Source organism: Canis aureus, chromosome 8, assembly GCF_053574225.1.
Source record: "Canis aureus isolate CA01 chromosome 8, VMU_Caureus_v.1.0, whole genome shotgun sequence".
Classification (NCBI taxonomy): domain Eukaryota; kingdom Metazoa; phylum Chordata; class Mammalia; order Carnivora; family Canidae; genus Canis; species Canis aureus.
Window position 1 is genome coordinate 61,027,135 of NC_135618.1, and position 27,628 is coordinate 61,054,762.

Below are 27,628 nucleotides of genomic sequence, written 5' to 3' on the forward strand. Positions count from 1 at the left end.
TAAAAAGGGCAATGGAGATGCTCGTGTTCCCGCCCTGCCAGCCCCGGTGACACGGACGTGCTTGCGGAGGTTCGTGGAGCGACCTATCCAGGGGGCTCCGCGGAGGCGAATGCCCAGAACTGCCCTCTGCTCCAGGTAAGAGCAGCAGGCTCGGGCTCCCACCCTCCAGTAGCTATTACCTAGGGAGGTCCCGCCCCGCGCGTCTCCTGCATGACACCTGTGGGTGCAGCCAAGCGGGGCCGGTCACCCCCACTCTCCCGACCCCAGACCCCGAGAAAACGCCGCGGCTCGGCGGGAGCGCCCTCGGAGAAGCCTGCCAGGAAATGCAGTCGCCCCGAAGGGGCCTCGGCCACAGTGAGAGCAGTGTCCCTGCCCCCGCGCCCCTCTCGCCGGAGCCCCCGCGACCGCCCCAACCATGGAGGCGGGGATGCCGGGGGTCCCGGGCATCCTTACCCAGCTTTGGCCAGGGGCGCTGCGATCCGGCCCGCCCTGCGCGCTTCTCACTTCCTAAAATAACTGCCCGACGCGTCCCCTGGCGTTCCCAAGAACCGGGCGGAACGGTCTGGGCAGTGAGAACACCACAAAGAGCCGGGGTTGGGGGTACGGGGACCATCCCGCAGTGAGAGGCTTCAGCACCCCACTAGCCGCGCGAGGCTGGGCTGCGGCGCCTGGGATCGCACCTGCGCGCACCTGCCCGGGGCCCGGCGACGCGCGCACTCGCCCACCGCGCACCCCGGGTCCCCGGGTCCCCGGGCCTGGCGCCTCACCTGGGGATGGAGAGGGGACGACCTGCAGGAGCCGGGACGACAGCGCCCCCTAGGGACAGAAAGCAGTGGTGACGGCTGGGCTGGAAAGCGCCTGAGAAGGTTTAGGATAGAGAAGTCGGAGACCCCTAACTCTGGGAAATGAACAAGGGGTGGTGGAAGGGGAGGTGGGCGGGAGGGTTGGGGTGACTGGGTGATGGGCAATGAAGGGGGCACTTGGTGGTATGAGCACTGGTTGTTATGCTATATGTTGGGAAATTGAACTCCAATAAAAAAAAAAAATATATATATATAGGATTAAAATTTTTAAAAAAAGAAGAGGGGCGTTGGGTGGCTGAGCTGGGAGTAGGGTGAGGAGAGTGAGGTTCTGGCTTCTGGCACAGGATTTAAGGGGGTGCCCAAGAATTTGGTAATCAAAATAAATAACATTTTGAGTGCAATATCTCAAAAAAAAAATCAAAATGAATACAAAAAAATCCACCACCGTGAAGAAAATACCAAAATTTTAAATGAAGATGAAATTCAATCCTTATACTTTCACAGCCTTGCCTCACTTAGCTCTTCCTGACCATGGCCCTGGTTCCAAAAAAAAACTTTAGTTACAAAAACAGGTGGCTCCACAGGCTGTAGTTTCCTGATTTAAAAAAAAAAAAAAGGGAAGTATTCATCTTGGTTTCCAAGTATCATGCTTCCTTACATTTTATACCATAAGTCAGTGCCTTACTCATCGTATCCTGGTGCCACCTGCCAAATTCCCTCAGTTTTGGGGGGCACAGACATGGGCTACATCTGCAAAGGACCCTGATAATGGTCTGAGTTCTGCCACCAGCTGCCTGAGTGACCTTGGGCCATTCATGCTCCTCCTTTCCCTGCAGTTGCCCTTTGTAGAATTAGGGAAAGTCCAACTGCATGATTAAGAAGAGTCCTGGTAGTGCTGAAAAGCAGTAGTTCTCACAGTAATTCTCACAAAAGAAAGTTCACTAGAAACTCACATACCTGTATATGGCTACAAAGTGGTCCTAGAAGCATTGTTCCTAATAGCCAAGAATTAAAAACAATCAATGTTCATCAGCAATTAAAAGGATATATAAATTAATGGCATTTCAAACAGTGAAATACTATAGAACAACAAAAATGGATGATTACAACCATGTGTAACTACTTTGCAAACGTTGTAGCACAGAAGAAATGAGACAGAATAATAGAGTCCAGTTCTATTTCAAAAAGACTCATAAAAAAACCCCAAAGACTCAAAATCAGGCAAAATCACAGTATGTTTTTTAGAAATCCATATATATATGGATGCATATATATATATGCTCTGCATGGAGTTAGCCAAGGCTGTTGGTCCCCTTCTTGAAAGCTCTTACTCTTACCAACTTCTGTACACACCTGATTTCTAACTACCAGCACTCATGTTCTTTGAAGACTCTCTGTGGATTCCAGAGTCAGCTTTGACTGCTGCTTGGCAAGTCAGAAGTGTATAATCAGAAAACAGCTATTTTGAGTTGCTGTGTAGGCATTTTACTGTATAATAACCCTGTTCACAGAGTCTGGACATTTATATTAAGAGCTGAGCTTCCTGCCTCAAGTTCCCATTTTGTTTTTCCCAGGGTATCTTTTAAGATAACCACTTGGAATTGAGCCCTTGAAAATTAGTGACTTCTGCCCAAACCACCTTTGGTGGTTGCTTAGGTAGGTACTACCCTGCTCTCTTTCTCCTGTGGTCATGACCTGGGACAGAGGGCTGCCCTTCCTCAAGCTCATTGCTCTTCCATGTCTGGGATTTGTAAGTGATAAATCTTGTGACTTTATTTTCTTTCTTCCCTGAAGCTATGCCTTCAATCAAAATGACACCAGGATCCTTAAAGAAAAAAAAAAAAACAAAAAAAAACAAACAAAACAAAAAAAACAAAATGACACCAGGAGTTTTCAATTTCCCAAAGTAGGGCCTTGGATACTGAGGGAGCTACCTACTGACCCCTTGTGGGTGCCTTTTGCTTCTTCATCCAGGGGGTCATAAACTGCATATTCTTAATTTAATACACCATTTACAGCGCCCCCCCAACATGGGACTATATAGTACATTACACAAATACTTGATCTCTACATGTAAGAGAATGAATTTGAAGCCCTACCTCACAACCATATACGAAAATTAACTCAAAATGATCAGAGACATAGATGTAAACTAAAACAATAAAGAGAGAAAAAGAGAGAAAACTCTCTCTTAAAACTCTTAGAGTCTTCATAACTTTGGATTAGGCAATGTTTTCTTATATATATGACACCAAATCGTAATCAGCAAAAGAAAAAGTATAAACTGCATGCCATCAAAATGAACACCTTTTGTGTTTCAAGGGGCATTTTTGAAAAAGTGAAACACAACCCACCGAATGGGAGATATGTTTCAGCCAAATATCTGATAAAGAACTTGTACCTAGAATACATAAATAACTATGGCAGCTCAATAATAAAAATACAAATAACTCAATTTAGAAATGACCTAAATAGATAGTTCTTCAAAGATGATATACAATTGGCCAATAAGCACAGGATGCTCAACATCAGTAGCCATGAGGGAAATGCAAATCAAAACCACAATGGGGGGATCCCTAGGTGGCTCAGCAGTTTAGCGCCTGCCTTCGGCCCAGGGTGTGATCCTGCAGTCCCAGGATGGAGTCCCATGTCGGACTCCCTGCATGGAGCCTGCTTCTCCCTCTGCCTGTGTCTCTGCCTTTCTCTCTCTCTCTCTGTCTCTCATGAATAAATAAATAAAATCTTAGGGGATCCCTGGGTGGCTCAGCAGTTTAGTGCCTGCCTTCGGCCTAGGGCCTGATCCTGGAGTTCTGGGATCGAGTCCCGCATCGGGCTCCCTGCATGGGGCCTGCTTCTCCCTCTGCCTGTGTCTCTGCCTCTCGCTCTCTCTCTGTGTCTCTCATGAATAAATGAATAAAAGCTTTAAAAAAATAAATAAAATCTTTTAAAAAAAACCACAATGGGGTACCACTTTATACCCATTAGGATAACCATAATTTAAAAGACAAATAATTAACAAATATTGCAAGGATATGGAAAGATTGTAACCCCCATGCAATGCTGGTAGGAATGTAAAATGACACATCTGCGTTAGAAAACAGTTTGGCAAGTCTTCAAATGGTTGAACATAGAGTGAAATGATCCAGTAATGCCACTCCTAAATATACATCCAAGAAAAATAAAAGAATATTCCCTCAAGTCTTGTCCATGGGTGTTCATAGAAGCATTATTTATAATAGTCCCAAAGTGGAAACAACCCAAATGGCCAGCAACTGATGAATGGATACAGAAAATGTGGTATATCCATAAACTGGAATAAAAATTCCCAATAACCGGGATCCCTTGGTGGCTCAGTGGTTTGGCACCTGCCTTTGGCCCAGGGCACGATCCTGGAGTCCCGGGATCAAGTCCCGCATCGGGCTCCCTGCATGGAGCCTGCTTCTCCCTCTGCCTGTGTCTCTGCCTCTCTCTGACTGTCTATCATGAATAAATAAATAAAATCTTAAAAAAATCCCAATAAAAAGTAACAAAGTACTGATACAGCCTATGACTTGGATGGATCTTGAAACCATTATGGTAAGTGAAAGAAGCCAGTCATAAAGGCCCACACATTATATGAGTCCATTTATATGAAATGTTCAGAATAGGTCATCTATAGAGATAGGAAATATATTAGTGGTTGCCTAAGGCTGGAATGATAGGAGGTCTTATGGATATTTCCCCAAAAAACTTATATGTCAAAATTTTAATTCCTAATGTGACTATATTTGGAGATGGGGATGGCAAGGGAGTGATAAAGGCTAAATAATGTCATAAGGGTGGGACTTTAATCTGACAGGTCTGGTGTCCTTACACAAAGAGAGACACCAGAGCTCGCTTTCTCTTCATTTCTTCATCTCTCCCTCCCTCTCTCTTTCTCTCTCTCTCTCCCTTTCTCCACATTTCCCTCTTCCTTTCCTCCCCCTTTCCTCTTTCCCCTTCTCTATCTCTCCCATCCTCCTCACCTCTGCCTTTTCCCCCTCCCTCTTCCTCCTCCTCCCCTTTTTTCCTCCTCCTCCCTCTTCTTCTTCTTCTTCCTCTTCTCTTCCCTTCTCTCTCTCTCTCTCTCTCTCTCTCTCTCTCAAGCCAGGAAGAGAGATTTCATCAGGAACCAAACTGGCCAGCATCTTGATTACCAATACAGTAGCCATAGTAATAGTAGTCACCAATGTGTGAAACTTCCCAAAACTCGAGGCTCCTTATGTCTCTGAAATCCTGTGATTCTGTGATGCCTGCTTCTCCAGGGAGGAGAACCTTTGGCCAGTTGAGGGAGTAGCCTGGCTAAGTTTCTTTGCTTTTAGTAAGAGTTAAGTCAGTGGGGTGACGGTGGTTACTTCAGGCCAAACCACACTTATTGGGTATGTAGAAGGAGAAGTAGGACTTCTGTTTGGCTTTGTGAAATGTTGACAATAACGGTCTCTCACCACTGCCTACACAATCTCTCCCTTTTCAGAAAAGAAAAGATGTCAGATTTGCTGGAAGGCAGTGCTTCTATCCCACTCCTTATTCTGTCTCTTCATCCTCCAGGGAGGTGATTGAAGGTACAGCTGAGGGGCGTAACAGGGAAGGCAGGAGGGACACCTGGGTGGCTCAGCGGTTGAGTGTCTGCCTTCAGCTCAGGGTGTGACCCTGGGGTCCCAGGATCGAGTCCTACGTTGGGCTCCCTGCATGGATCCTGCTTCTCCCTCTACCAGTGTCTCTGCCTCTCTCTATGTCTCTCATGAATAAATAAATAAAATCTTAAAAAGAAAACAGGGAAGATGCGAGAACCAAGGAGGTCTTAGCTTAGCAGGAAACTCGGCTTTGAAAGGTATATTAGTTTCCTAGGGCTGCATATATCACTATCTATTGGGTATTACTATATGGTGGGTGGTTTAAAACAAGAGAAATTTATTCTCTTGTAGTTCTGAAGGTTTGAAATCTGAAATCAAGGTATTGGCAGGGCTGTACTCCCTCTGGAGCCTGTGGGTGAGGGTCCTTCCTTAGCTTTTCTGTGTTCTGGTAGCTGTGCTATTCATTGGCTTCGTCAGTTTGTGGCCACATCATTCCCATTTCTGCCTCTGTCGTCACATGTCCTTCTCCTCTGTCATCTCTTCTTTATTTTTTAAGGGTAATTACCATTAAATATAGGACCCACTGGATAATCCAGGATGATTTCATCTTAATATTATTAATTTAATTATATATGCAAAGACCCTTTTTTCAAATAAGGCAACATTCACAAGTTCCAGGAATTAAAACATGGACATATTTTGGGGATGGGGGTGTCACCATTCAATCCACTTCTGGAGGCAAATGATCCTGGTTGAAATCCCAGCTTTAACATTTTCTAGGCAGGTGACCCTGAGTGAGTCACCTTCCCTTTCTATCTGAGTCTTAGTTTCTTAACCTGTGAAAGGAGGACAATTGTACCCATTGTGTGAGGAGGTTGTAAGGAATGTCTAACACATGGGAAAAGATCAATAGGGTGGCCATTGGGAGGCAGTTGAGGTAGTTCCTTCTTTTGAATTCCTCTAAAGCCCTGACATTCTGTCCTACTCTTTTGTCCCTCATCATTCATTGCCTTTATTATTTCATGCCAAATTCTTACCTCTCTAGTGAGTTTTCACCTCTAGAGGGAAGGGTCAGTTTGTATTTCATCTTTTAACTCTTGATATTCCCTAGAATTATAATAATGGTGAGAGATATCATCACTGAGACCCTACATGTGCTGGATACTTTATATACATTATCTCACTATTCACAGTAGGCATTATCTTTCCCATTGTACAGGTGAGTCCACTGAATTTTTTTTAACGATTTTATTTACTTATGAGAGAGAGAGAGAGAGAGGCAGAGACACAGGCAGAGGGAGAGGCAGGCTCCATGCCGGGAGCCCGACGTGGGACTCGATCCCAGGTCTCCAGGATCACACCCTGGGCTGAAGGCGGCGCTAAACCGCTGAGCCACCCGGGCTGCCCAAGTCCACTGAAATTTAAATAGGTTAGCATATCTTATACGTGACAGTATTAGGGCAATTCTACCATAGGTATTTTGAGCTATGAACTAGTTGATTACAAACTTGTTGGCCAGGCTGGACTGAGAAGGCTGGTTCTGTTAACACTACCAAATTGACTCACTAGAGGAGCTTCTGTTACAACCAGGAAAATGAGCAATCAGGAGGTTGCACTTGGAACTACCAAGTTGAAAAACTACACATCTGTAACCAAGGTCACATAGTTGCAAATCAGGAATTAGGAGGCTGCTTCATTGCCTTTAACCTGCCTTTTAACAACCAAAAGGCTGGAGTTTGGATACTGTAATACTACTACAGAAGACCTCCATGTCTTCTCTACCTTACTAGTCATCAGAAAATGGCCAATTGCAATAAGAAAGTGGCTCCTGTTTCACTTCTACCTTCTAAATCTCATGCATGGACATCTAAGTGGAAGAACCTAATGTGCAAAGAAATCTAAGAAATGTAATTTTTAGTCCAGACAGGCTCATTAGGAGGTAAGAATAGGTTCTGGGTATCAAATGACACCCAAAGTGTAGGAAAGCCAAGTATGAACCCTTGCTCACAGCATGCACCCTACACATAGTAGAATCATTAACTCATTGCAGGACTTGAAGACAATTTCATTCTATCTGCTCATTTTGCAGAGGATGAAACTGAAGCCCAGAGAGAGGAAGTGATTGGGGGAGTGAGTAAAGAATGGCATAAAGAAAAAAAAAATGGCACAAAGAAGCTGGCATGGATAGGCTGGAAGAAAAATCTTCAGGAAACTTCTTGGTGTCCAAAGAGCTTCTGACTTTACAAAGATTGAATGTTTTGATCTAATTCAGATCCAAGAGGATGCTGGCCACTAAGAGATGCAAGCATTTTGAACTGGGAGTAGATAACGAAGTGAAAGGGCCAAGTGATCCAATTCCAAGCTTCAGGATTGTTTTGTTTTTACTTTTGCGGGGGAAATATTGAAGCAATAGAAAAATTATCTGTAAGAGAAGAAATAGTTATATTCTTACTCCCCCTGCCCCCAGATAATCTTCCCAGGGTGCTGACAAAGCTCAAAATCTCCAGGTTGCGGATAATTTTCATATGTGCTTTTATGTGAGAATCTAGGACTTGTGCCCAACTACTTGGAAAATGTGAGCACCAGCTGGTTCAGAGAAGCAGTGCCAATAGATGTGAGAAGGCAGGTGCTGGAAGCAGTTCTCTGTGCTCTGCCCTCATCTCTTTCTGACTTCTACACCTCCATGTCCTCACCCTTGCCAAGGCCTTCCTCACAATTCATTTGGGGTTTCCCAGAAAAATGCTACCACCATCCTAGGTTGCCCCACCCTGAAATTAGGATGAGATTGCGAGAGGGGTTTACATGTGACAGACAGAAACATTTTACAAGGCATGAGTGTGGTCAATGACAGTTCAACTAGGAGTATGGGAGACAACTTTCAGGGTGGCCTCAATGATTCCCACCTCCTAGTAGTCATGCCTTTATATAGTTCTCTCCCCTTCAGTGTAGACTGGATTTAGTGACTACCTTTTAGCAAGTAGAATGTGGCAGAAATGATGGGATGTCACTTCCAAGATTAGGTTACAAAAATGGACCAAAAACCATAAGATACCTAGGAATAACCAAAGAGATAAAAGTTCTGTACACTGGAAACTATAGAACACTTATGAAAGAATTGTGGAAAGAAATTGTGGAAGACACAAAGAAAAATGTTCCATGCTCATAGATTGGAAGAACAAATATTGTTAAAATGTCTATACTTCCTAGAGCAATATACACATTCAATTCAATCCCTATCAAATTAGCACCAGCATTTTTCATGGAGCTAGAACAAACAATTCTAAAATTTGTATAGAACCAGGTAAGACCCTGAATAGCCAAAGTAATGTTGAAAAAGAAAACCAGGGGCACCTGGGTGGCTCAGTGGTTGAGCGTCTGTATTTGGCTCAGGTCATGATCCTGGGGTCCTGGGATCGAGTTCTGCATCAGGCTCCCCACAGGGAGCTTGCTTCTCCCTCTGCCTATGTCTCTGCAACAGATGTTGGTGAGAATACAGAGAAAGGGGAGCTCTCTTACATTGTGGGTGGGAATGCAAACTGGTTCAGCCACTTTAGAGAACAGTATGGAGGTTCCTCAAAAAATTGAAAATAGAACTACCCTATGACCCAGCAGTTGCACTACTGGGTATTTATCCAAAGGATATAAACATAGTGATGCCAAGGGGCACATGCACCCTAATGTTTATAGCAGCACTATCTACAATAGCCAAAATATGGATAGAACTCAAATGTTCATGGATAGATGAATGGATAAAAAAGATGTGGTACATACACAGAGAGAGAGAGAGAGAGATTACTTAGCCATCAAAAAGAATGAAATCTTGCCATTTGCCAAAACATGGATGGAACAAGAGGGTATTATGCTAGTGAAATAAGTGAGTCCTCTATGGAGGAGCTAGAACACAAGCTGGCATGATGCTTCTTGACTGATACCACCAGTGAAAAGGCTCTAGACTTGAAGGAGATAGAACTGAGGTTTAGAGTCATCCCTTTGACTCAGGTGTATCATGTACATGATCCCATGGAATCCTCAACACAATGTTGTGAGGTAGCCATCATTATTCCTGTATTACAAATGGAGAAACTGAAGATCAGAAGAGGCAGACCTGTCTAAGGTCACATAACTAGGAAGAGATAGACCTGGACATTCTCCTAGAGGCTGAGAGAGGGGTTGCTTCACATTCCTTTCCTTTACTCCTATTCTGCCTAATTCTAGATGCAAGTCTGATAAAAGAAGGCAAAATTTGGGGATAGGGTGCTATAGGCATGGGGCTAATAGTGGAGGGACGGCCTCACAGGGGTGGGCATTAAACCTCCTCCAACCTCAAAAAGACTGTGCCTCTCCCAGGAACACAGACAGCTATGGAAAGGAAAGAGAAACCTCTCATAGCTTGGACTCTGCTCTGGGCACAGATTATATAGTGCTTTGGGAAGCTTCCCTCTGGCTTCTATAAGTTTTACCAATAGAAGTACATTTATTTAGGCAGCTCTTTCCAATGTTCTGGCAAAAGAGCCTTAAGTCCTCAATGTGAACTTTATGAGATACACAAGTGAATCTTCACCACTTTTCCTGTTGAGGAATCTGACAAAGTATTCTGAGGAACCTGCAACGGAAGGGGCACATGACAAACCCTGGGCCTTTTGCCCCTGCCTAGAAATGTCACAAAAGCATGAACTTATCAGACAGGTCTCCTGGTCCTTTGGTTGTGGGCCCTACCAGCCCTAGCTTACACCCCTGTAGACGGTTCTCTTTCACAGGGGTGCCTGATATCTGGTCCCATGCCTCTGGGGTGAGGCAATTGTTGCTCTTGAAATGATTAATCCCATCATTCCTTAGGCCCATGAAGGGATCTGATCGGCAGCTGCCAAAGGTGTCCCTACATCTGGAATCAGCTGGTCCAGGTAGCTCCTACCATCCAAAAACTCCCTCCAGCTGACATTCTGTCTCTGGGTCCTCAAAAAACATACTTAAGCCTTCTTTTTGGGGAAGGCTCTTTGAAGGCTCTACTGTCCTAATTCTTCCAGCCTGGGTTTCCCTGATTTCAGTCCACCAATCAACAGCCCTAGAGGAGCAGAAAAGAGATTTGCTTAGAGATGCTCAGGCTTCTTGAGGACTGGACCAAAGTCAGAACTGAAGTTTGGGCTGAAACTGAAGCTAGGGATATTGGCAGGGGCTGCCACCCTGGAACATCTGTTGGTGCTGGCCTAGGTTGGAGCTGCTGGCAAATACCTTGCCGCACACTGGAGGGAGACACAGGGCTTCTTACCACTGTGGGCCACCTGGTAGATGAGCACTCTGCCTGAAGCTCTTGCCACACTCAGGGCAAATGTTAAGGCTTCTGGCCTGTGTGAGTATGTTGGTGCTGCAGCAGATCTCAACTGCCTACAAAACTCTTGCTGCAACTGGGACACTTACAGGGTATCTCGCCTGTGGGCATGCATTGGTGTTTAAGGAGCTTGGAGCTGTGGTAGAAGGTTTTGTCACATTCTGAATGGGCATAGGGTTGTCCGCCCAAGTGAATACACTGGTGCTCAATGAATTGGGTATGCTCACTAAAGCCATGGCCGTGTTTGGGGTTGTTCTTCGCTATGCATATGCTGGTGCCAGGCTGTACGAGCTGTTGAAGTTCTTGACACATTTACAGTAATTATAGGGCTTCTCCCCAGTGTGTGAATGCTGGTGCTTGAACAGATAAAAGCTGCACCCAGAGCTGTCACCAGATTGGGCACAGCAGTAAGGGCTTCACATCCCTGTGTGAGCGCTGGTTCTGCAACAGACTGGAGCTAAGGCTGAAGCTCTTGCCACACAGTCCCTCCAGCGGTAGGGCTTCTCGCCCCTGTGTGCCTGCTGGTGCTGGATTAGAATGGAGCGAACACTGAAAGTCTTACCACACTCAGCAGCTATAGGGCTTCCGCTGGTGCTTAATCAGGTTGGAGCCGCGGCCCGAGGCCTCCCTGCACTCTGGGAGCTTGTGAAACTGGAGGCTTGAGTGGGAAACCAGGGTGTTGCACAAGTTGGAACTGAGGCTGAAGCAGCCGCCACACTCAGGCCAGGGCAGGGGTATGGTTTCTCATCCGTGTGTACATGGTGGCGCTTAACTAGTTGTGAGCCTCGCTGGAAGCTCTTGCCACACCCGGAAGAACAGGGATTGATTGTCACCTGCGCGGCTGATTTGGTGGTGAAGGAGGTCAGGGCGGCAGGATGCCGTCAGTCCACACTCCCGGCACTCGAAGGCTTTGGGGACTGCAAGACGGTCCTGCCAGAGGCCTCTTCCCTGGGCCACAGCCTGACCTACATCGGTATTTCAGACCCAGCAGCATTCCCCAGGAGGCCGGCTGTCGCCGCCAGGGAGGGCCCGCTGGGATGGGCGGACCTCGGGGCTCCCCGGGATGTCCGCTTCCCCTGCCGCTCCGCGCCGTCCGAGTTCTCCTTTGCCACTTCTGGCCACGTTGACTGCATTGCAGTGAAAACAACCACCACCACCACCACCACCACCGTCTCCTAAACAGCAGCCGCTCAGCTCACAAGCGGAGCCAGGACGGGAGACACTCCGGACCCAGAGCCAGCACCGGAAACGGAAATGTCCACCAGCCCGTGCCGCTCTAGGAAGTGGCAGCGAACGGTCTCGGTAGGTTTAACCCTCTCCTTCACCTGACTGAGCAAGAGCTCCGCATCTGCGGCCGCTGTCAGGAATTTGACACTTTGGGGCCTGGCTCACGATCCTGAATCCGTCAGCGCGGAATTCGGCGCCCGGGCCATCGCTGTGGGGCGGCGAAGCGAGCTGGAAGGAAAAGGTGATCGCTGTCGTGGACACGCGGGGTGGAGGGGGTGGGGGCGGAGTGGCCGCGGCACCTGGAGCAGCACGGTACTGAGACTCCGAGGTCGGATGTCTGGGTTCTCCAAAGGGACCAGCCCACGGCGAGCCCCCTGAGAGCTTCCCCTCGGTCCTAAGCCCGGCGTGCTAAGCAAGGCGCAGACTACATATCCCAGCATGCACCGAACGCGCCGCTGGGGTGCGCACAGGGATTAGGTAACCACTACTGTCTACGTGCGTCCTGCGACTGTCCAGAGCACCGGGACCGAGAACTACAACTTCCAACTTGCAAAATCACTGCGGCGGCGCCGCTTAAAAAGCGTCAGAGGGGAGGTGCCCGGCCCCGCCCCTCTCTTCCAGTTCCGTTCCCTTGGAGGAGCGGCGAGGAGGGGGGCGGAGCCTTAGGCCTGAGCCAAGATGGCGGCTGCGAAACCGACCCTCACGGACTCGCTCTCGTTCTGCCTCGCGCAGCTCACGGCGGCGGCCGGGGAGGGTCTAGGTGGGGGAAAGGACACAGCTACCAACGAGACACCCTTGGGCCGTGCGCTCTTAGCCCTCCGCACGCGCCACGTCAAGGCAGCAGGGGGAATCGAGCGCTTCCGGGCGCGCGGCGGGCTCCGCCCCCTTCTCGCGCTGCTACGGCGAGCGGCTGCAGCGGGCCCCGCCCCGTCCCAGGCTGGCCCCGGCTCCGCCCCCTCGTCCGTCGAGTCAGCGGCTTCTGCTGGCCCCGCCCCCTCGCCGGGCCCTGCCCCCTCCGCTGCGTCCTCCTCGTCGTCGCCCTCGCCGCCAGCGCGCCTGCGCAAGACCCTGGACTTGGCGCTGAGCATCCTAGCCAACTGCTGTACGGAAGGGGCGTGCCGGGCTGAAGTGCGCAGACTCGGAGGCATTCTCCCTTTGGGTAAGTGCTCCGCCCTCTTTTCCTAGAGGGGTTCGGCGCTCCAGTCTCCTCTCCGGGCGTGGGCGGGGCCCGGGGTTCTTTGTGCTGGTGCCCTGGCGGCGCCGCGCCTCTGCCTCTCGAGCCTCGCTTGGAGATTACCCCCGGGCCTGACCAGAGCAGCCAACCACAGCCGTTCCCTGCGCACTGGCTGTTCCCTCGAATCTGGGCTGGTGGAGGCCACAGGGTTGGCTGAGGACTTCTGGGTGATTCGTACTCTTCCACCTCGGAGTGGCCCCTATACCCTCTGATGAACTTGGGTCAGAAGGTGTGGTCGTTCTCTGCACCGAGCCAGACCCTCCAAAGCTAGGCTCCCTCATTGTAAGATGGAATAATAATAATAATAATAGCGACCTCGCAAAATTGAAGTAGGGAGAAAATGAGATGCAACTATAGAACGCAGATATTCTTCTTCTTTTTTTTTTTAAGATTTTATTTATTCATGAGAGAGAGGCAGAGACACAGGCAGAGGGAGAAGCAGGCTCCACGCAGGGAGCCCGATGTGGGACTCGATCCCGGGACTCCAGGATCATGCCCCGAGCCGAAGGCAGACGCTCAACCACTGAGCCACCCAGGCGTCCCGAACGCAGATATTCTAAGCATAGACTGGGTACTCTGGGTTGTCAAAAACTAGCGCAATAACAAATCCTAACAAAAGAAAACAAGCTTTTTTTTTTTCTTGGCGCCTCTTAGTGGCAAAGTTGGGAACACAGTTTACACACGGCCCGCCAGTTAGGAAAGTAAGTATGCCAGTTTTGACAAAGTCTTATTTTGGATAAAAGGAGACTTTAGCATATTTTAAACCTGTTAATAAGGTGCGCCTGGACCGTAACATGTTTGACACGAGGCGCGTTAATAAGTCCTTAATAAATAACAGGTTTTGTTATTGGCATATGACCCTCATCATTCAGTTACTGTTCTATATTTTAAATATCTCCTGAATCCGTCGCCGTTTATTACTTGTTTCGTCATGTGCCCAGGAACGGGTGCCCGCGTGTTGGTCTGTGCTGGTACCTGACTTGGTTTAAGCCACTGTCCTTTCTCACCTTAACAATTGGGCCAGCCTCCTTGCTGGCCAACACCCCCCCAAACCCCCCCACCCCCCACCCCCGCCACCTTATTCTTTTTCCCTATAATCCATTCTCCCTATGGCTACCACATTGTATCACAGCACTCCTATTCTTAAAACCCCGCGTGCTTCCCATTGTCCTCATATTCAAGTCCTGCCGGATCCCTTGGCCTGGCATTCGAGGCCCTCCATGAGATCATAGCTCAGACATTGGATCTCACTTCTGGGCCTTTGCAAAGGCTGCTTCTGGACCTGAAATGCCCTGCGACACCCCCATCCACCATCTTTCGTAACAAATACCTGCCTGCTTAACCTTTCAGACCCATTATGTGTTAACCTCTTCTGGAGGCCTTCGCTGACCCTTTCAGACCACATTCTTGAAGTCATTAATGAGAGAGACAAGAAGGGGGTAGGACCCTCAAGAGGCCAAATTCTCTTGCAGTGACTATTCTTCAGTGTGTGAAGACTGATAGCATCCAGAACCGAACAGCCCGTGCTCTGGGGAACTTGGCCATGGAACCTGAGAGCTGTGGGGACATCCATTCTGCTGGTGAGGAGGCTCTGAGCATGGAGTTAGCCAGTGCTTGGGTGGGAGAGGGGCTCGGGTACCTCCTTGCTCACTCTTTGTCCTCCTCTTCTCCAGGTGCTGTTCCCTTGCTCGTTGAGAGCCTGACAGCCTGCCAGGACTCACAGTGTCTGCAGAGTGTGGTGCGCGCCCTTCGCAACCTGGCGGACTCACCCCAGCACCGCCTGGCCCTGGCGCAGCAGGGAGCAGTGCGCCCTCTGGCTGAGCTTCTGGCCGCTGCCCCAGACCCTGCGCTGACCTTGGCCCTAGTCCGTGCCCTCTTGGAGCTGAGTCGAGGCTGCTCCCGGGCCTGTGCTGAGCAGCTAAGTCTCGGTGGGGGACTAGGACCACTGGTCAGTTTGGCCTCCCACCCCAAAAAGGCAGTACGAGAGGCAACTATCCTGATCCTCGCCAACCTGTGTGCCCAAGGCCTTGTACGGCCTGCACTGGGCAATGCTGGTGGGGTAGAGGTACTACTGGGTGAGCTCCGGCGGCGCAGAGGGCCCAATGGGGCTGGCCCAGCCTCCCAGCAGCCCCTGGTGCGGGCTGTGTGCCTGCTGTGCAGGGAGGCCATCAACCGGGCCCGGCTGCGGGACGCAGGTGGTTTGGAGCTGTTGATGGGTCTGCTACGGGACCCTCGTGCCAGTGCCTGGCACCCTCGCGTTGTGGCTGCTCTGGTGGGCTTCCTCTATGACACTGGAGCCCTGGGCCGGCTCCAGGCTCTGGGACTCGTACCCCTCTTGGCTGGGCAGCTGTGTGGGGATGCTGGTGATGAGGAAGAAGAGGGAAGAGAAGCTGCTTCCTGGGACTTTCCTGAGGAGCGGACCCCTGAGCGGGCACAGGCTGGAAGCTTCCGAAGCCTAAGGTGAGTGGGAACCTGATGGCTGGCTCTCTCCGCTACCCTACCCTCATCCCCTACCCTGTCTCAGCAGGACTCTTAGTGTTTCTTTTCTTTTTTTTTTTTAAAGCAGGACTCTTATTGACTCTGATTCCTGACTCCTTGTTCTCCCTGGACATGACCACTTTCTAGTCACCGTTAAGCACATGTCCTTTCTTCCTTGGTCTGCGTTTGGCCTTGGCTCTACCCCAGTACCTCTGAACTTGGGGACCAGACAGATTCACTGGGCCTTTTTAAAAATTTTGTTGCCTGTTTGCCCTTCATTTGAACATAAATTCTAGGAGGACGGGGACTTTCGTTTTGTTCATTGCTTGTGCCTAGTACCTAATCCTGGGCTTGGCACATGATAGGCATCAGTAATTGCTGAACGAGTTGGGTTTTTTCCTCCATTTCTCTTTCTCTCCTACCTCCGCTTGGCCCTACCTCCTCCCACTGCTTTAGTCACCTCCTTTTGCAGGACAGCTCTGTGGCACTGCTCCTTTACGTTGGCTCTGGGTTCAGTGTCTCCTTTCTCCCCTCTGCAGGTCATGGCTGATCTCTGAGGGCTATGCCGCAGGCCCAGGAGACATCTCTCCGGACTGGTCCCCTGAGCGATGTCCCCCGCCTCCACCACCACCACCAGAGCCAGCTGAGCCAACCAGCCCCACCCTGGGTCCAACGCCACTGCGGTCGCCTCGCACACTGCGCACGCCTGGCCGCAGCCCTGCTGCCACCTCTGAGGAGCCTTGGGGCCGTGAGGGACCAGCGCTGCTGCTATTGTCACGATTTTCACAGGCTCCTGACCCAAGTGGGGCACTGGTTACTGGCCCGGCCCTGTGTGGCCTGCTGGCCTATGTGACGGGCTCACCGGGCCCACCGAGCCCACGGGCACTACGCATCCTGGCGCGCCTTACCTGCAACCCTGCCTGTCTTGAGGCCTTCGTGCGCAGCTACGGTGCTGCACTGCTGCGTGCCTGGCTTGTGTTAGGCGTTGCCCCAGATGATTGGCCCACGCTGCGTGCCCGACCAGCTCGACGCCAGCACCGGGAGCTGGGTGCGTCTCCCATAAGAGCCCCCATCCCCCTCTAGTTCTGGACTGAGACCCTCACCTTGCTGCTCGTGGCTCTCACTGCCTCTAGCCCACTATCCAACTTCAGTCACCACGTGGGAAGAGGTGAGGGACTCCCACCATGCAAAGTTCTGCTCCATCCTCTGTCCAAGTCTTGGGGCCTAGGTACCCCCAAACCAGGCTTGGCTCCAACGACTTAGAATCTGTCTATATTTCTTTACCCAGTCTGCTCTTCTTTACCCAATCTCACATTGTCCTGACTGGCTTCTCGTTGGGCACACTGACTTGGAAAGCCCCAGCTCAGGCCCCATATGCTCCCAGGTGCCCCGAGCACTCCCAACACGGCCAGGGACTGCCTTGTCTTCTGTGCTCTGACTATGGGCTCTTGTAGTCCTTCCAAGCTGGACGTACTCCCTGACCATCACACTTTTTTCTTATCCTTGACCTCCAGTTCCTAGCATTTAGACCTTTTCTCTCTGGGCCTGTAGTCATCCCCTCTTGCATGCCCTGGGGTTTTAGCCTCCTTCCTTTCAAGGACCCACAGCTGGGACATCAGCTCCCAACCTGACCTGCTCTGCCCACCTCTGCAGGTGAGATGTTGCTGCAGAACCTGACCGTGCAGGCTGAATCACCCTTTGGAGTGGGTGCCCTCACCCACCTGCTGCTCTCTGGAAGCCCTGAGGACCGTGTGGCCTGTGCATTAACCCTGCCCTTCATCTGCCGGTGAGGGGGGATGTGGGTGCCTCACAGGGGTCGGGAGCAGTGCCACTCATTTCACCTTCTGAAAGAGTCCCTTTCTTCCCAAAGGAAACCCTCTCTGTGGCGCCGGCTACTTCTGGACCAGGGCGGCCTCCGACTCCTCCTCTCAGCACTAACTCGGCCAGCTCCACATCCACTCTTCCTCTTCTTTGCTGCGGACTCCCTTTCCTGCCTCCAAGGCCTAGTGTCTCCCACTGTGATCCCAGCCCTTCCACCTCCAATGCCCTTGGACCTAGATGCTCCCTCCCCTTGCCTCTATGAACCTTTGCTGGGTCCAGCCCCCATCCCAGCCCCTGACCTGCACTTCCTGCTGGACTCAGGCCTACGGCTCCCTGCCCAGCGAGCTGCCTCAGCTACTGCCTCACCTTTCTTCCGGGCCCTGCTAGCTGGCAGCTTTGCTGAAGCCCAGATGAACCTGGTACCGCTTCGAGGCCTGTCACCCAGCGCAGCCTGGCCTATCCTGCATCACCTGCATGGTTGCCGGGGCTGTGGGGCTGCCCTGGGGCCCATTCCCCCACTGGGTCAGCCACTGCTGGGTTCAGAGGCTGAGGAGGCACTGGAGGCTGCTGGCCGTTTCTTGCTGCCTGGGCTGGAGGAGGAGCTGGAAGAGGCTGTGGGCCATATTCACCTGGGACCCCACGGTGGCCCAGAGTCTGTGGGTGAGGTATTCCGCCTGGGTCGGCCCCGGCTGGTTGCCCATTGTGCCCGCTGGACCCTGGGGCCGGGGCAGTGCCCGCGGAAGCGGGCCTTGGCCTTAATGGGGCTTGTGGAGGCAGCCGGCGAGGAGACCGGGCCCCTGATGGAGGCTTTACTCGCTGTGGTGATGGGAGTTGAATTGGGGGGCAAGGGCTCTAGCTTAGACTGCTGATATCTCCGGGGAGGGGATCCAGGGATGAGTTGGCTATGAAGGAGGACTCCCTCGGAGCAGCAGGAGAGGAAGCTGAGCAGACGTCACCATCAGGGACCGACGAGAGGATGGAACTGTACCGCAGGATGATGGTCTGAAGACGCAGGAGTGAGAAGCCAAGGCCCACAGTTTGAGTGTGGACCCAAAGACGGAGAACAGCCCGGGACCCCAGGCACCTGGCCTGGCCCAGCCTTCCAGAGTGGAGATTAAAAACTTTGGAATTGGATACCGTATGGTGTGGTGTCTGCTTGCTTTCCTGTGGTCCCCTCACCCCACCAATCAACTAGGTCTTATTCAGGTGGCCGTATCTCAGTACGGGCCACCCTGGCATATAGGAGTTTAAAAGTAAATTTCTGGAGTCCTGGGCTAGAGTAGGGTACTGGAGAAAACCCGCTTCCAGCTCCCGCAACTTCATTGCTCAGACAGCTACCCAGCTAGACACACACATTAGTCAGGGATGAAGGGGCTGGGCCAAGGGAATGCAATGAGCACGGGGATGTATGTCCAAGGCCTTGGCATTACTGTTTCCTGAGTGTCTTTCACCCACTTTGGGCCTTTGGTCTCTGGGTCTGTCTTCATCTCTTGGGTCAAGTGTCCTCTGCTATTAGACCCACTGTGTTCCTGGAGTCCCCGAGGACCCGTCTTAGTTTTACTCAGAGATAGCCAGGGCCCCAGACTACATTCAGGCTAAGGAAGGGCTTATGTTGTACTGTGGTGTCTCGAGGTAGGGTCTCTCTAGCACTTGGGTCCCAGATCACTAGCTGCTCAGGTGACCTCCTGACGGAGTGTGGCTGGACTGCGCCTGCCTGTCGGCTAAGGCTGACACTTGTTATCTCTGTACCTCTGTGAGTGTTTGTCCCGTTCCTTGTTCTCTGGCTCTGCGTTAGAACCACTCAGAGAGCTTTTTAAAAATACTGATACCTAGGCACTTTCTTCTTTTTTTTTTTTTTTTCCCTAGGCACTTTCTTACTGAGTTGGGCTGAGGGGAGGATGCCCTGGGCATCAGTATTTTTAAAAGCTTCCCAGGTCGTTATAAGCTGCTGCTGGGTTGAGACCAGTGGCTGCACCACCGTCCTGTCTGTCCACAGTCCTTTCTAAGTGTTATTTCATTTTGATTTCTCAGGGTCCCAGTCCAGGGAAGGCCTCTTGTTCCTCTGTGACCGGAGTCGGTGTCTTTTTTGTCTGTGTTCTCCAGGATCTGGGGAAAAGGGCTCTTTTGGCTTGTCTGGACTGCCTCGGTGTTGGGGAAGGGCTTTGTCCTGAAGGCTGGCTGTGGTCTGGCTGCCTGTGAGTGTTTTCCTGGAGTCTGCATGGGCTCTGAGCCTGGGCTCAGTTTACCTGTGTCTGTATGTCTGTTTCCAACCCTCGAAGAGAAGGTCCTGGCTTAGAGGGTGGCAGCGTTCGTTGTGTCTGTCTGTCTGTCTCTGTTTCTGAGAGATTTGTGTCTGGTGTGTGGATCTTTGGGGATCTCTGTTCATGTCATGGTCAGGGTCTCTAAAGGAAGGTCTCTGAACCTGTCGTCTGATCCTTAGAGCCATCACTCCTGCCCTCAGCCCAAAATTCTGTCTGGAGCTAATCTCCCAGGAATGGCCTGAGTGGACAGGACTTCTGTATGGGACTCAGGGTGCTGGCTTTGGGAGGTGTCTGCCTGGGGGCGTCGGCCTGTGGCTAAGGGTCTCATTGAGCAGAGGATCCCGAGCCGGGGCTGGGAGAGTCACTTCTCGGACTTTGGCTCCGGCCGCCCCGGGGCTCCCTGCAGCGGAGGCCGAGGCTGGGGTGTGGCTGCCTCGGCGCGGACGGGCGGGCTGGGCCTGGGTGGGCCGCGGCCCTCCCTCCCTTACACGCTCCCATCCCGAGTTCTCCCGTTCTTTGCACCCCCGCCCCCCCAGCCCCATCCCAGCGGGTCCCGGCTTCCTTACATGGTCACGGCCGGGCCTCCAACTCCCGGACGTCCCCCGCCCCCCGCCCCCACCGGACACAGCCCCCGCCCTGCTCGCCCCGCGCGGTGCGCCCGCGCCCCGCCATGGAGGACCTGGGTGAGTGGGGCTCGGGTCCCCTTGTCCCTAGCTCCTCACCGCCGTCTGGACCCGCTCCCGCGCGCTGCAAACCCCTCGCACTCCCCGCATCTCCCCATCCCCGCCTCCTGTCTTCTTGATTCTGGCCTCTGCCCGCGCCTCCTTTCCGACTCCACGTCCCCCTTCCTGCCTCTCCCTTCCTGCTTTTCCCGGACCGGCCGCTCCCTCCCTTTCCCCCTTGCTCGGCTCCTCCACCCCTAGCTGCTGACAGGCCGGCGGGGAGGTGCAGCGCCCACCAGCGGGCACCTGGGCTCCGGGGCTCCGGGACGGGAGGGGTTAAAGGGGTCTGGGTCCGGGCGCTGGGCGAGTAGGCGGGAAGGGAGACCACGACATCAAATTCTAGAGGGGAAAACAGGCCCTTCCCACGGTTTGGGGAAGAAAAGAGTTAAGTGCCCCTAAGGATGGTAGTAGGTGGGGGTCAGGTCTTTGGGGGCAGAAAGAGACTAGATGAGTGCCAGGACTCCAGAGAGACCGTAAGGGTTCCACTACGGTTCTCAGAGATGAGTAAAGGAGCAGGCACTTCCAGGTTCTGGGAAGGAAAGGGTTTAAAGGATCCAGATCTGGGGATGGGAGGTGGGGGTGGGGGTGTCTTGGTGGAGGAAGGAGGACCCAGGCATCTCCTCCTCCTGGCTTGTTGGAAACGCGGGGAAGGCTGTGCTCTCCATGCGAGAGAGGGGGTTCATGCACCCTGCGATAGGGGGTGCTGCTCGGCTGGGGTAACCGGCGCCGTGGAAAATAAGCCAATGGGAACGCAGGTCCCGGCTGACCCACCAATGAGGAGCGCCGGGTGGGACCCAGCGCCAGGTCCGGGAGGGGGCAGGAATTAGTGGGCTGAGAGAGCACCCAATCAGAAAGTCGGGTGCCAGGCGTTCGGCCAATTGAGCAATTTGGGGTGAAGCCAAATTTGACTTGAGTCAAGAGTCAATTTTGACCGCGTCGGGGAAGATGTGGAGAATAGAAGAATCAGGCAGCTTTTGTGCGCGACTCCCAAGATGAGCGATTCGGGGTGTTTGGGTCATAAATATTCCTTCTCTGCCTCGGGGTGGCCTATGTTTCCATCCGATTCTTGACCTCTGCTGGTAACACTGCCTTCCGTCCTCCTCAGCTACTGCCCATTCGGAACCCTATCTCTAATCTCTGAAGGCCCTGTCCCTGTCTCTGCTCTAACTTTAACCTCTCAAATTCTCACCCTGATGGCCTCTCCCATGCAGATGCCCTGCTCTCTGACCTGGAGACCACCACCTCACACATGCCAAGGTCAGGGGCTCCAAAAGACCGATCCCCGGAGTCTGTCGCAGCTCCCCTGCCCTACGGCCACCAGCCGCAGGTGAGATCAAATACTAGAGACTGGGGCAAGACTAGGGCCGAGCTTGGCCAGGGCTAGGGGAATCTGGGCTTATGGGCGGGCACAGTACATCCCACCACACATGTGTCCTTCTCTCTGTAGACAGGGTCTGGGGAGTCTGCAGGAGCCTCTGGGGACAAGGACCATCTGTACAGGTGAGGGGCCTGGGACCTAGGGGATGGGGATGCCACTTGCGACTCAGGTAAGGAGCCTTGGATTCCCCACCCCTGACCCCAGACTCCCACCCTGTTTTCCAGTACGGTATGCAAGCCTCGGTCCCCAAAGCCTGCAGCCCCCGCAGCCCCTCCATTCTCTTCTTCCAGCGGTGTCTTGGGCACAGGGCTCTGCGAGTTAGACCGGTTGCTTCAGGAGCTTAATGCTACCCAGTTCAACATCACAGGTACCAGGTCACAGAGACAGGCCTTGACGGGCTGGGGACAGTGCAGGGAAGGGCAGACACTGAGCAGTCTCCGCCTCCCAGAGTAGCAGCTAAAGAGACACAAGCCTTAAACAGGCTGGGGGTAGGCTCTGGTCCCATGTCCAGTGCCCTTCTTTCCTCTCTGCAGATGAAATAATGTCTCAGTTCCCATCTAGCAAGGAGACTGCAGGGGAACAGAAGGAGGACCCATCTGAGGACCAGAAAAGGCCGAGCCTGTGAGTTTGACATAGTTGGCAGAGCTGGGAGAGATGTGACGGGTCCCTGAGTTACTGGAGGATAGCATTCACTACTCTGGAGGGCTCTGAGCTGACACAAATTATGTTCTTCGCAGCCCCCCCAGCCCATCCCCTGTGCTCCCAAAGACTTCAGCAACCTCTGCCACCTTGGAGTTGGATAGATTGATGGCTTCGCTGTCTGACTTCCGTGTCCAAAACCACGTGAATCAGGTGGGGTGTGGCCAGTGTGGATTTATGGCTCCCTGACCCTTTTTAGGACCTTCCACACCTGCTGCCTTGCTGACTCAACTCTCATATCCTCCTTGTTGCAGCTTCCAGCCTCTGGATCAACCCAGCCACCAGTGCCAAGCTCTGTGAATGAGGGCTCCCCATCCTCACCAGGGCCAGCTAGCAAGGGCAGCCTAGACACCATGCTGGGGCTGCTGCAGTCTGATCTCAGCCGCCGTGGTGTTCCCACCCAGACCAAGGGGCTCTGTGGCTCCTGCAGTAAGCCTATTGCTGGGCAAGTAAGTGGAGCCCTGTGAGTAGGGCGTAGAGACCCATGGACCCATCCCTACTGGGAGCCAGACTTTGCACTGTTCCCTTTTAATAAATGATCTAGGAAGTGGGTATTACCATTGTTCATATTTTACAGATGAGGAGACTAAAGCTCTGAATCCTGTAGCACGTAAGTGGCAGATGAGAATTCCCACCCAGTTACCATTTATTGCGGTTCTACTGTGTGCCGGCCCAGTATTAGCTCCTTTACAAATCTCCATCTCAGTCTTCACAAATGTCTTATCGGTGCCACCTACCATCTCTCAGGCACCAACAAAGACTGTTTCTCCTCTACCAGTATCTGGTCTGCGAGCTCTGCTTCTTGGCTTATTGACTGAGTAGATGTTATTGATGACAGCTGTGCCCAGCAGTTGACCTAGATCCTCTTGCTGTATTTAGTGCCCTGCTTCCTGCCCCAAATTTCCAATCTTAGTAAGGCGGGGTGGCATTATGACTTGTGTGGACCCTAGGCTCTTTCACCTTCATGGGTCCCTTCCTCTGTTAGAAAAAAAGTTAAAATTGTGGTTTATGACTGTGTTTGTGTGAAGATGAATATATATATAACATATATATATATTAAATATTTAATTTATTTATTTATTCATGAAAGACATAGAGAGAGACAGAGTCAGAGACAGAGGCAGAGGGAGAAGCAGGCCCCGTGCAGGGAGCCTGACGTGGGACTCGATCCTGGGTCTCCAGGATCACGCCCCAGGCCAAAGGCAACGCTAAAATGCTGAGCCACCCGGGCTGCCCAATATATTAATATTATACATTAAAGCATTTTCTTCTGGCTCATTTTTTTCTTCTGGTTTTAAAAGTAATTACATTTTCATGGGCTCCTAAAATTACTGGGGGCCCTAGGCACTGTGCTGGAGGACCTGGTTTAAATCTCTGTCACTTACAGATGGACTTGAACATCAGGTTCTTCATCCTGACTTCTCAGGGTGAATGGGGAGAAAGGAATGAAGGGAGTCAAATGGTAAAAAGAAAAAAAGACTCGAAATGTGCCATGTAGGTCTTAGCCCACTGGGCACATGGCAACCTGAGGACCACTCTGACCCAGTCCTTGTCCCCAACCTGCAGGTGGTGACCGCGCTGGGCCGTGCTTGGCACCCGGAACATTTCATTTGCGGTGGCTGTTCTATGGCCCTGGGAGGCAGCAGCTTCTTTGAGAAGGATGGAGCTCCCTTCTGCCCTGAATGCTACTTTGAACGCTTCTCCCCACGATGCGGCCTCTGCAATCAACCCATCCGACACGTGAGCCCTTCTCCTCCCACAGCTCCCACAGCTCCCACAGCTCCCGCCTACCCACGTCCTAGACCCTGCCCACTCTGACTTCCAAGTTCCTTGTTAGGTCCCTAGTGCTTCAAACTCCCACTTAAACCTGCATGCGGAGGTTCACGATGGGGGAGGGAGGGAAGAAGGGATGGAGGGCCCCACGGAGTGTCCTGATTCGTTTCCTGCAGAAGATGGTTACTGCCTTGGGCACCCACTGGCACCCGGAGCACTTCTGCTGCGTCAGTTGTGGGGAGCCCTTCGGAGACGAGGGTGAGAACGTGGCTCCAGCCTTGAAAGATACCCATCTGCTCAACATCCGGCCTCTATCACTTTGGTCCAGCCTGTTACGACCTCCCACGTCTCCTGGCCCCATGCTCTCCCACACCTGGCTCCGTCCTATCCCCTCCCACTGGGCCACTTCCCTCTACCCATCCCTCCCGCTCTACCGCTCCCTCTGAGGGCCCCGCCTCCGGCCCCGAGCTCGGATCCTGCGAGTGGGGTGCAGCCCGCATCTCTTTCCTTGGCTCCGTCGGCCCCTAGGTTTCCACGAGCGCGAGGGCCGCCCCTACTGCCGCCGGGACTTCCTGCAGCTCTTCGCCCCGCGCTGCCAGGGCTGCCAAGGCCCCATCCTGGACAACTACATCTCGGCGCTCAGCGCGCTCTGGCACCCAGACTGCTTCGTGTGCAGGGTGCGCTGCTGCGGGAGCGCGGGGCGGGGGGGGGGGGGGGGGGGGGGGGGGGCAGGGGAACCGGGAGGACGGGCAGCCCGGCTAGGAGCCTGGAGGTGGGGGGGATATGCAGGCATTCGGGTCAGGTGCTCACGTCTGGGGGGCGGCTGCGGGGCAGTGGGGCTCCCACGCTGGGTTAGCGCGCTCCTGCTGAAGCTAGTTACTGGGGGGGGGGGGGCGGGGGGGCGCTGACCTGCGCTTCCGCGGCCGCCCTTCCGCAGGAATGCTTCGCGCCCTTCTCGGGAGGCAGCTTCTTCGAGCACGAGGGCCGCCCGCTGTGCGAGAACCATTTCCACGCGCGGCGCGGGTCGTTGTGCGCCACGTGTGGCCTCCCGGTGACCGGCCGTTGCGTGTCCGCCCTGGGCCGCCGCTTCCACCCGGACCACTTCACCTGCACCTTTTGCCTGCGCCCGCTCACCAAGGGCTCCTTCCAGGAGCGCGCGGGCAAGCCCTACTGCCAGCCCTGCTTTGTCAAGCTCTTCGGCTGAGCGCCTGCGGGGCTGGCCCCTGCGGGAGACCAAGGCCCCAGGGACCCCGCCCTTCCCCAGACACCCCAAGGCCTTGCTCCTGGAGCTTGGGGGTCTCTCTCAGCCCACCCGGTGAGGCCTCAGCCACTGGAGAGACCCACCCCTAAGGTACTCTTAAATCCTCCATGGCCAAATTCAGAAAAGGTCTGGCCGATTTCAAGGCCTCCTGCGTGGCTCCTCCGCTGTGGAGCACCCCTGCCTGAGGTCTTCACTTTATTCCCACCCTTGGGGAGCCCCGGCCGGAGGAGGGCCCTTGCACTCTGACTAACCAGAGGACCGCCCGGACAGAGCTGCTCCCTGCTCCCTCACTATTCTGTGCACTTTTTTTTCTACCTACATAAAAGCACATGCCACATCATGCTGGTGCAGTGTCTCTGAGTGCGCGGGAAAGCCTTGTGCGGTGAGGCCTGGCCTCTTGTGCTGCCTCTGGCTGCAGCAGGTTCTAGGCCCCTGCCTGCGGCCGCCGTGCCACCTGCAGCCTCCGCATTTGCAGGCTGCTCTTCACATATCAAATGAGCCTGCGCAGGATTGTACAGCCAGTGGGGAGCCAGAACAGGAGGTCAGGCTGGGCCCCTTGGAAACTTCCCACCCTCGTTCCCCATTTCTTCAGCAACCTGTATCCTCAAAATAGGCACTTAATCTGTCTCTACCCCCATGTCCCACACCCTCCCACCCTTGTCACCTTGTCTGATTTTCAGAGTTTTCTCTCCTGAGAAGACTCTCAGAGATGGGACTCCATCCAGAAGTGCCAATTTATGCCCACTCTGGATCTGGGCACTAAGGCACAGCTTCCCTCTTATTTGTATTGACTCATAACATCTCCCCTAGGCAGAGGATGACACTTGAGGTAGTCAGAGCAGTGATGGAAGGATGCACTAGGGGCTGTAAGAGTCAGAAGGAGGCTTCTAACTCAGATTGGGAGTCAAGGCAGTCTTCCTGGAGGAGGTGACACCTGACCTAACCCCCAGCAGAAATGGGTGGGGCCAGGGATTTTTAGGTGTGGAGTTTAGGCTCCATCTGAATCTCCAAACTCCAGCACACTTCTGAGCCTCTGAACCTTCTCTTTGAACCCTGCAGTTCCCTAGGGAGGGGGCTTAGATTCCTGGGTGCAAACTATAGGAGACTTTGAGGCTGGAAATGATGGATACTCAGAAGCCCTTCCTGCTTGTGGCAGAGCTAGTAGCTAAGGAGAACATGTAGGGGTAAGACAAAGGTGAAGTGTTCTTTGTCCTTGCCACGGCCTGCCCCCATTTCCTCTCTGAGGCTCCTCTCCTAAGTCTTCCCAGGCTTCCTGCTCTTCTCCTCCCACATATTCTCCCTGGGGAATTCTATTTCCTGGCTTGTAACCACCTTCCTGTCTTGAAAATGCCCCAACTGGCCATCTGTATACTCGATTCATTAATTTCACCAAGTGTTTTATGGAGTATGTACTGTGCCAGACTTGATATCAGGAACTGGGAGACCATAGGGAACAAAGCAGACCTGCTTCTCGACCTCATGGAGTTGAAGTCTAGTTGAGAAGATAGATGACAAGAACCAAGTGACATGTGTGATGAACTAATGGAGACTTTCCTGATGGCCTAAGTAAAGTTCCCTCTCCCCCCTTGTTTCCATCCATTGCACCTCCCTAGTCCCTCATAGCACTTACCTCTATTGCAAATAGGTGTTTATTTGTTGCTTATGTCTGCTTCCGAAACTGGAATGCAAGCTCCTGAGAACCTGTCTATGAGATTGTATGTTTGTTTTGCTGACCGTTGTCTCTCCAGTGACTAGAATGCTATCTAGCATGTGATAGGTGCTCAGTGAATGTTTGGTAATGAAGGAAAGAATGAGAGGAAATGAGGGGAGGTGTAAAGGGGAAAAAATTGGAGAACTAAGAGAAAGTGAGGAAGGGATTAGTTTGACCAGATGGTCTCTGTGAATATGTAACATCTAAGTTGAGACTTGGAAGTCTGAGGAAAGACAGCCAGGCAAAGAGCCTGAAGAGAGCATTCCGGGGAGAGGAAACAGCAAGGCCAGGAGGTAGGAAGGAACTTGGCATATTGAATGAAAGAAAAGAAGGGCTGGATTA

The 27,628-nt window shown here is 52.5% G+C and overlaps 2 protein-coding genes across 4 annotated transcripts; both read left to right on the forward strand.

Moving 5' to 3' along the window:
• The first annotated feature begins 11,443 nt into the window (after nt 1-11,443).
• On the forward strand, nt 11,444-18,615 carry ARMC5 (armadillo repeat containing 5). 2 transcript variants are annotated; one of them, XM_077907428.1, is made up of 6 exons: nt 11,444-13,107; nt 14,655-14,762; nt 14,856-15,642; nt 16,200-16,708; nt 17,314-17,446; nt 17,531-18,615. In XM_077907428.1, the coding sequence occupies exons 1-6, from the start codon at nt 12,627-12,629 to the stop codon at nt 18,348-18,350; spliced, it is 2,838 nt and encodes a 945-aa protein (XP_077763554.1). In that variant the 5' UTR covers nt 11,444-12,626; the 3' UTR covers nt 18,351-18,615. The 2 variants fall into 2 exon arrangements, with proteins under 2 accessions (XP_077763554.1, XP_077763556.1); XM_077907430.1 differs by lacking the exon at nt 11,444-13,107 and adding an exon at nt 13,154-13,883.
• Nucleotides 18,616-20,331: 1,716 nt separating this feature from the next.
• On the forward strand, nt 20,332-25,915 carry TGFB1I1 (transforming growth factor beta 1 induced transcript 1). 2 transcript variants are annotated; one of them, XM_077907435.1, is made up of 11 exons: nt 20,332-20,425; nt 21,676-21,791; nt 21,912-21,964; nt 22,067-22,209; nt 22,376-22,463; nt 22,580-22,694; nt 22,796-22,990; nt 24,108-24,281; nt 24,491-24,572; nt 24,843-24,991; nt 25,252-25,915. In XM_077907435.1, the coding sequence occupies exons 1-11, from the start codon at nt 20,413-20,415 to the stop codon at nt 25,516-25,518; spliced, it is 1,395 nt and encodes a 464-aa protein (XP_077763561.1). In that variant the 5' UTR covers nt 20,332-20,412; the 3' UTR covers nt 25,519-25,915. The 2 variants fall into 2 exon arrangements, with proteins under 2 accessions (XP_077763561.1, XP_077763562.1); XM_077907436.1 differs by having other exon boundaries at nt 20,336-20,425; nt 21,676-21,748; nt 21,923-21,964.
• Nucleotides 25,916-27,628: the final 1,713 nt, after the last annotated feature.

What these genes read in the sequence shown, in the direction of transcription:
- TGFB1I1 (XM_077907435.1), top strand. An exon ending in CCTACGGCCACCAGCCGCAG is followed by an intron (nt 21,792 to 21,911) that starts GTGAGATCAAAT and finishes TTCTCTCTGTAG; the next exon opens with ACAGGGTCTGGGGAGTCTGC. An exon ending in GTAAGCCTATTGCTGGGCAA is followed by an intron (nt 22,991 to 24,107) that starts GTAAGTGGAGCC and finishes CCCAACCTGCAG; the next exon opens with GTGGTGACCGCGCTGGGCCG.
- ARMC5 (XM_077907428.1), top strand. Translation starts at nt 12,627, where the DNA reads ATGGCGGCTGCGAAACCGACCCTCACGGACTCGCTCTCGTTCTGCCTC. An exon ending in TGGGGACATCCATTCTGCTG is followed by an intron (nt 14,763 to 14,855) that starts GTGAGGAGGCTC and finishes CCTCTTCTCCAG; the next exon opens with GTGCTGTTCCCTTGCTCGTT. An exon ending in ACGCCAGCACCGGGAGCTGG is followed by an intron (nt 16,709 to 17,313) that starts GTGCGTCTCCCA and finishes CCACCTCTGCAG; the next exon opens with GTGAGATGTTGCTGCAGAAC.